The following is a 7,468-nucleotide window of genomic DNA, read 5'->3' on the forward strand; positions in this document are numbered from 1 at the left end:
TGCCTCCTGCCATGGGGACTAGTGTGCTTTTTGGGCCTCAGCCCTTCAGAATAGCAGGGTTGAGCTGGGTGAGATCTGCTTCCACCCATCTCCTGACAGAGCCAGCCAGGGAGCTCCAGCAAGCCCTCCAGTAACTGGCCTGGCCACCACTTGGTGCTGCTCTGAACACCCTGTCAGCACCTGCATAAACCCTCGTTCCAGCACTGATGTCACCTGCCAGGTGCATGACATCACATGCCATCCCAGGGACCCAGAACTGCTGCTTCCCAGAATGCATCAGCCAGGGAAGCGGCTGATGGGTTAGAAACCACTGCAGTCTCCTGGCACCTGGCAGGCAAGTCTAGGCGGGCTGTGGGGAGAGGGTGTTTCTGACCCTGGATGAGGGCCCTGCTGCGCCTGCACCCAGCACATGGTGTAACAAGGAGCCGTGCTGGGCAGGGCCATGGTGCCCTGGGGGTGATGGACACAGAGAGCGTGTGGGCAGCTCATCGCCCCTTTACCTGGCCTGGCCTGGCTCTATTATGGCGGCGGGGTAGGGGTGGGGGTGTTCCCTGTGGGCTGAGCCTCCCCTCCAACCCCGTCAAAAGCTGCTGTCCTGGAGACCATTCCATAGCCAAGGTAGGCAGGAGGGTGCTGTGGCTGGAGCCTTTGCCAGCAGCTGTGAGAGCGCTGGCCCCGAGGCCAGCACTGCAGCCATGGCTGTGCCAGATGCCCTGCATGGCTGCATGTGGCTGGCTGAGCCCTTTTCCTTCCCTCCCCACCCACCTCGGGAACAGGCTGTTCCTTCTTGGGAGAAGCTGTTGAAAGTGTGGCTGGTTTCCCGTGTGCAGCTCTAATGAGTAACTGCCACGATCACCAGCCCTGCAACCTCCCAGCCCCACCCCCGGTATCTGCAACTCTGACTGCACCCGACCTGCAAATACTGGAATATTGTTTACCCATTGATTCTGCTGCTGTCACCACTGGGGATATAAATCAGGGCTGGTCCCCCTGGTCTCTGCACTTGGGGACTAGCATTGCCTGGGGCAGGTTTCAGGGCAGAGCAGCCCTGGCCTCCCACCTCCCTTCTCTGTGTTCCTGCCCTGCTAACACTCCCCTCTGGGTCGCTCTGCAGGTGAAGAATATGGAGAAACTGCAGCTTTGGCTCCTCGTCCTTGCTGGCTTCTCAGGAGCGGTCACGCAAACAGGTGGGGTAGAGCCGGCTGTGCCAGGGGGCCGAGCCCTGGCTGAATCTGCAGAAGGATGGGGCTGGCCCCTGGCTTCTGCAAGCTTTAAGATGACCCCTGTAATTGCAATGCTGCTGCTTCTGCTGCAAAAAGCAAATGCAATTTTAGGTTTCATTACCAGAGGCACAGCATGCAAGTCCCGGGTGGAGATAGCACCGCTCTGCTCAGTGCTGGTGAGGCCTCAGCTGCTGTACTGTGTCCAGTTTTGGTCCCCAATGCATAGAAAGGATGTAGAGAAACTGGCAAGGATCCAGAGCCAAGCGACCAAGATGATCAAGGGGAGGGAGTTCAGGCCATCTGAGCACAGGCTGAAGGAACTGGGAAGGTTTAGTTTGGAAAAGAGGAGATTAAGGGGGAATATGATAGCGAGCTTCAAATACTTGAAAGGCTGCCATAAAAACGATGGAGAAAAGTTGCTCTCTCTTGCCACGGAGGGCAGGACAAGAGGCAGCGGGTTCAGACTACAGCAGAGCAGATTTAGATGAAAAACTTCCTAACGGTAAGAACAGAAGGACAATGGAGCAGACGCGTAGGGAGGCTGTGGAAGCTCCTTCACTGGAGGTTTTCAAAAGGAGGCTGGAGCCATCTGTCTGCGATGGTTTAGCCCAACAAATCCTGAATCTTGGCAGGGGTTAGACTAGATGACCCTGGCGGTCCCTTCTAACCCCAAGGGTCCATGATTCCAAGCCCTCTTCCTGGCTTGCTTGTTGAGTGCGTGGGGAGAGGAGGGGACGAGCCGGGCTGGGTGCTGGGACCCTCACTCACTCAAGTCCCTTTGCTGCAGCGGGCCTGGGTGCTGGGGGAAGCTGTGAGCTGTCTCTGCAGTGACAGTGTTCCCAGGTTCTTGGCTCAGCAGCTCCTCACACTGAGAGTTGCCCCCCACAGCAGCTGCAGAGAAAGGGAAGAGAGGAAAACGAGGGAGGGAGAAAGGAGGTTGTGGGGGAGGACAGGGCTCCATGGGGCATCGGCAAAAGCACTCACATCCCAGCGCTAAGTCTCATTGCCAGATATACTGCACAGCCCCAGAGAGTGGTGCCTGGGCAGAGATGTGTGTGTGGGGAGTTTAGGGCTGGGATAACAGGGGGCTGCAGGTCGGGATTGAGGGGCATCGGCAGAGCTGTGTACACAGGCCCCTGCTCTTGCTGTGCAATGGGCCGTGGATTGTGGCCACGGGCAGAGGTGAGCGCATGCGTGGCTGGGAAGAGGTGTGAATGTCCAGGGATAGGAATAGCAGTTTTTTCTGCAGGCCAGGGCTGGAGGCAGCCCAGACTGGAAGGGCAGCAGGTACCGCGATCAGGGTCCCATCTCTGGGCACAGCGTGAGAGGGAAGCTCGCCCTCTGTCAGCCCAGCCTGTCCGTCGCCAGCCAGGACTGAGCCTCCTGTCTGAGAACATGGCCCAGGTTCCATCCAGCCTCAGCAGGCACAGGGCCAGCTCCTCAATGGGTGCAAATCAGCAGAGATCTGGTGACATGACTTGTTGTGCCTTGTTAACACCAGCTGCAGCTCTGGCCCCACATGTTTCCTCATGGGAGAGATTGGAAACCTAGATTGAGCCATTTTCTGACAGGCTAAAATTTCCTGCATCCGAGCGCCCATGGGGACGAGGAGCAGCTCCCCTACGGGGAGCGAACAGCACCACCCCTCGCAGGGCACATTTCACCAGGGGATCCGCAGGTACCATGCAGATGAGCTGGGGTTCACTCACAGATCGCCCCCTCCACCAGCAGGCAGTCACCACGGGGGCGGGACCCAGTGGCTGTCTGTGCCCAGCAGCTGCATGGCAGAGCCCTGGCGCTGGGTGCAAAGAGGGATGGTGTCTGCAGGGGATTGTGGCTGTTGAACGCACTGGGCTGAGCTGGGGTCTGACAAGGCCTTGCTGTGGAGATCAGAGTGCCGGCCTGGTCAGACAACTGGCACCTTCCTACCAGTCAGCTGGTTCCATGTGAATTCTGGGTCACACCAACTGATTTACTGATTCCAGTCCACCGAGCCGGGGTGAATCCATTAGCTGGGTGCCACAGGGCAGGGTGCCACGGGGCGGAAGGTTGGCAGGGAGGGGCCAGTGCCAGGCGCGTGGGTGGCAGCGACTGGGCAGGCTTGGCCGGAAGCCTTGGGGTAGAGCAGATTCAGCCAGGTGCTGTGGGGGATAGACAGGCTCGGACCCCCACAGCACCTTGGAGTAAAAAGGCTCAGACAGGCACTGTGGAGTAGGTAGGAGGGGGGCCAGGCGGGCTTGGCTAGGTGCCCTGAGGCAGGAGGGGAGCTGGGCAGACTCAGCCAGGTGCAGTGAGGAAGGGGGGCTGGCTCCTGCCCCCCTGAAGGCTTGTTACACTCTGTGACGAGTTGCTTGGAGTCTCCTGGGGCTCGGCAGGCTCAGCCCAGCTCAGTCCCCTCTGCACGGGGAGGGCCGTGCCACCGTGCCTTCCATTGACCTTATGCGGGGCTGGGCAGGGCGACACGCTCGCTCCACAAGCAGGAACGGAGCAGGCTGGGGAGCCCCATTGGCCTGTGGCCCAGGAGGCTCTGGAGTCCAGCAGTCTCTGGGCGGGCCCTGGGCTGGCACAAGAGGCACACCCCCTGTTCTGGACAGCGCTGCTGGGCTCTGCCCTGGGCGCCTATCCCAGGTCTGGGCCCAGGGCTCTCATTCACTCTCCTGGTCAGCGGACTCTGCGAACCCCAGCACACACGTGACTGCTGCACTCTCAGGCAGCCAGCGGGGCTCAGACCCAGGTGGGATCTGCAGGGACCCACCATCCTCCCTGGAAATGGCTGAAATCGGGCCCTGAGCTCTGGGAGACAAGCAGCATGACGCTGCCCGTGCTCTTCGCACAGGGACCGGGTTAGGGCCCAACTGCCCTCCCCTGAGTGCCAGGTATCAAATGCAACCTGAACTGCCCTGCAACAACCTGCACCCCCTGCCCAAACTGTCCCCCCAGCACCCTTGAGCCCCCTGCCCAAGCTGCCTCCCTAGCACCTTTCATCCGCTGCCCAAACTGCCCCCCAGCGATCTGCACCCCCCCCTGTACGAACCGCTCCCCAGCACCCTTCATCCCCCTGCCCGAACCGCCACCCCAGCACCCTTCCTCCTCCTGCCCGAACCGCCCCCCCAGCACCCTTCATCCCCCTGCCTGAACCGCTCCCCTAGCACCCTTTATCCCCCTGCCCGAACCGCTCCCCTAGCACCCTTCATCCCCCTGCCTGAACCGCTCCCCTAGCACCCTTCATCCCCCTGCCCGAACCGCCACCCCAGCACCCTTCATCCCCCTGCCCGAACCGCTCCCCTAGCACCCTTCATCCCCCTGCCCGAACCGCCCCCCCAGCACCCTTCATCGAACTGCCCCCCCCAGCACCCTTCATCCCCCTGCCCGAAGCGCCCCCCCAGCACCCTCATCCACCTGCCCGAATCGCCCCCCTAGCACCCTTCATCCCACTGTCCGAACTGCCCCCCCCAGCATCCTTCAGTCCCCCTGCCCGAACTGCCCCCCCCAGCACCCTTCATCCCCCTGCCCGAACCGCCCCCCCAGCACCCTTCATCCCCCTGCCCGAACCGCCCCCCCAGCAACCTGCACCCCCCTGTCTGAACTGTCCCCCCCAGCACGCTGCCCCCGCTGCCCGAATCGCCCCCCGAGCACCCTTCATCCCACTGCCCAAACCGCTCCCCTAGCACCCTTCATCCCCCTGCCCGAACCGCCCCCCCAGCACTCTTCATCCCCCTGTCCGAACCGCTCCCCTAGCACCCTTCATCCCCCTGCCCGAACCGCCCCCCCAGCACCCTTCATCCCCTGCCTGAACTGCCCCCCAGCAACCTGCGCCCCCCAGCAACCTGCACCCCCCTATCCGAACCACACCCCCAGCACGCTGCCCTCGCTGCCCGAACCGCCCCCCAGCACTCTTCATCCCCCTGCCTGTGCCGCCCCCCCCAGCCACCTGCATGCCCCTGTCCGAACAGCCTCCCTAGCACGCTGCATCCGCTGCCCAAACCGCCTCCCCACCACCCTTCATCACCCTGCTTGAACTGCCCCCCCCAGCACCCTTCATCCCTGTTAAGGTTCCCTCCCACTCTGAACTCTGGGGTACAGATGTGGGGACCTGCATGAAAGACCCCCTAAGCTTATTCCCACCAGCTTAGGTTAAAACATTTCTCAAGATACAATTTTTTTCTTGTCCTTGGATGGGTTCTGCTGCCACCACCAAGTGAGTTAGACAAAGATTCAGGAAAAGGACCACTTGGAGTTCCTGTTTCCCTAAAATATCCCCCAAGCCCCTTCACCCCCTTTCCTGGGGAGGCTTGAAAATAGTTTACCAACCAAATAGGTAAACCAGGTGAGCACAGACCAAAGGCTTGGGTTTCTAGGACACTAAAAACCAATCAGATTTTTAAAAAACAGAACTTTATTATAAAGAAAAAAAAGTAAAAGAAACCCCTCTGTAAAATCAGGATGGAAGGTAATTTTACAGGGTAATAAGATTCAAAACACAGAGGATTTCCCTTTAGGCAAAACTTCAAAGTTACAAAAAACAGGGATAAACCTGCCTTTTAGCACAGGGAAAATATACAAGCTAAAACAAAAGATACTTTAACGCATTTTTTTGCTATTACTTACTATTTTTGTAAGTTAGATATATTATTTAGGAGGAGTTAGATTACTTGCTTGGTCTGTTTTTTTGTCTTTGAGAGAACACACAGAAAGAGACAAAGCAAAAACCTTCCCCCCACAGCTTTGAAAGTATTTTTTCCCCTTATTGGTCCTTTTGGTCAGGTGCCAACCAGGTTATCTGAGCTTCTTAATCCTTTACAGGTAAAGGAGGGATTTTATACTACCCTTACATGTATGTTTATGACACTCCCCCTTCTCGAACTGCCCCCCCCCAGCACCCTTCACCCCCTGCCCAAACTGCCCCCCCACAGAACCCAGCCTCACTGGCCGCCCGTGTCTCCCTGGCAGATCTACATGGCAAAGTGTTCGTGTTCCCTAAGGCATCTGGAACTGCCCACGTCATCCTGAAGCCGAGGCTGGAGCAGCCGCTGCGGAACGTCACTGTGTGTCTGAGATTCGGGTGCGACCTGACTCGGGCCTACAGCCTCTTCTCCTACGCCACCAAGGCCAAGGACAACGACTTCCTCCTCTTCAAACCCAAGCCCGGGGAGCTCAGTCTGTACGTCGGAGGCGAACTGGTCACCTTCAAAGTCCCAGAAAGAACAGGAACAAGCGCTTGGTGGGTGCACATCTGTGCTAGCTGGGAGTCCGCCACCGGCATAGCCGAGCTCTGGGTGAATGGGAGTCCCTTACCCAGGAAGGGGCTAAAGAAAGGCTACTCTGTTGGCGCCCAGGGTGTGCTCGTCCTGGGGCAGGAGCAGGACACCCCTGGGGGTGGGTTTGACGTAAATCAGTCATTTGTCGGGGAAATCACAGATGTGTACATGTGGGACACTCTGCTTTCCCCGGATAAAGTTAGCCTTGTCATGAACAATGGGGTCCTGCCTCACCTCATCCTTGACTGGACAACCCTGAGCTACGAGACCAAAGATTATGTTGTCATTAAACCCAGCCTGCTCCCAGTGTACTGAGGGCCCAGCACTGGTTGGCTAGTGGGGCTGGAAAATGGGTGGGGGCGCAAAGCAAGGAATTGTCTGTATCATTGTGGTAATGTAATGGACCTGCTCGGCAGGGGGCTGGCCAGAGCCCTGCGATGGGAAAGAGGCAGGGTGCTCCGGAGATCTGCACATGGACCTGGGACCAGGGAGCTCCTCACGTCTATCTCCAGCTCTGATCCCAACTCCTACTGGGACCTTGGGAAATCACATGGGCCAGATTTGCACGGGTGCTCACCTTGTAACAGGGCCAGCCACCCCTGAGCACCTCCTGCTGGCCAGGGGTGGCTCTGCGGTTCCCTGCCTCAGTTTCCCCTCTTGGACTCTCAATCATTCCCCCAAAGCCTTTCATGAGTCCAATTACAACAGCCCTTCTTGGGGTCTGGTTTAAGGCCATAAAATGCCAAAGGATTCAAAGAGCCCCACCCGGCTTAGCCTATGAGCAGACCTCTGTGCCTGCCCATGGCTCCAAGGAGTCTGCAGGCAAAGCCCTTTGCTGGTCCCTCAGCCTTCTCAGGGTCCCTGCAGCACACCCTCTGCAGCATCTTTGCACTATTTCTGACTGGGATCAGCCCTCCTTCCCAAGGGGGCTGTTCTCTGCTGCAGCTCTGCCAGGCTCCCAGCCACTGCCCATGGCCCCCCCCATCT

At 58.8% G+C, this 7,468-nt stretch overlaps 1 protein-coding gene across 1 annotated transcript; it reads left to right on the top strand.

The window, feature by feature from the left end:
* Positions 1-1,123: 1,123 nt before the first annotated feature.
* On the top strand, positions 1,124-6,796 carry LOC144279684 (serum amyloid P-component-like). Its single transcript, XM_077841278.1, has 2 exons — positions 1,124-1,187; positions 6,174-6,796. The coding sequence occupies exons 1-2, from the start codon at positions 1,124-1,126 to the stop codon at positions 6,794-6,796; spliced, it is 687 nt and encodes a 228-aa protein (XP_077697404.1).
* The last annotated feature ends 672 nt before the right edge of the window (positions 6,797-7,468 follow it).

The sequence above is a fragment of the Eretmochelys imbricata genome, chromosome 24, assembly GCF_965152235.1.
Source record: "Eretmochelys imbricata isolate rEreImb1 chromosome 24, rEreImb1.hap1, whole genome shotgun sequence".
NCBI lineage: Eukaryota > Metazoa > Chordata > Testudines > Cheloniidae > Eretmochelys > Eretmochelys imbricata.

Coding starts and splice junctions, on each gene's coding strand:
- LOC144279684 (XM_077841278.1), top strand. CDS start 1,124: ATGGAGAAACTGCAGCTTTGGCTCCTCGTCCTTGCTGGCTTCTCAGGA. Junction 1,188..6,173: donor AGGAGCGGTCACGCAAACAG/GTGGGGTAGAGC, acceptor TCTCCCTGGCAG/ATCTACATGGCAAAGTGTTC.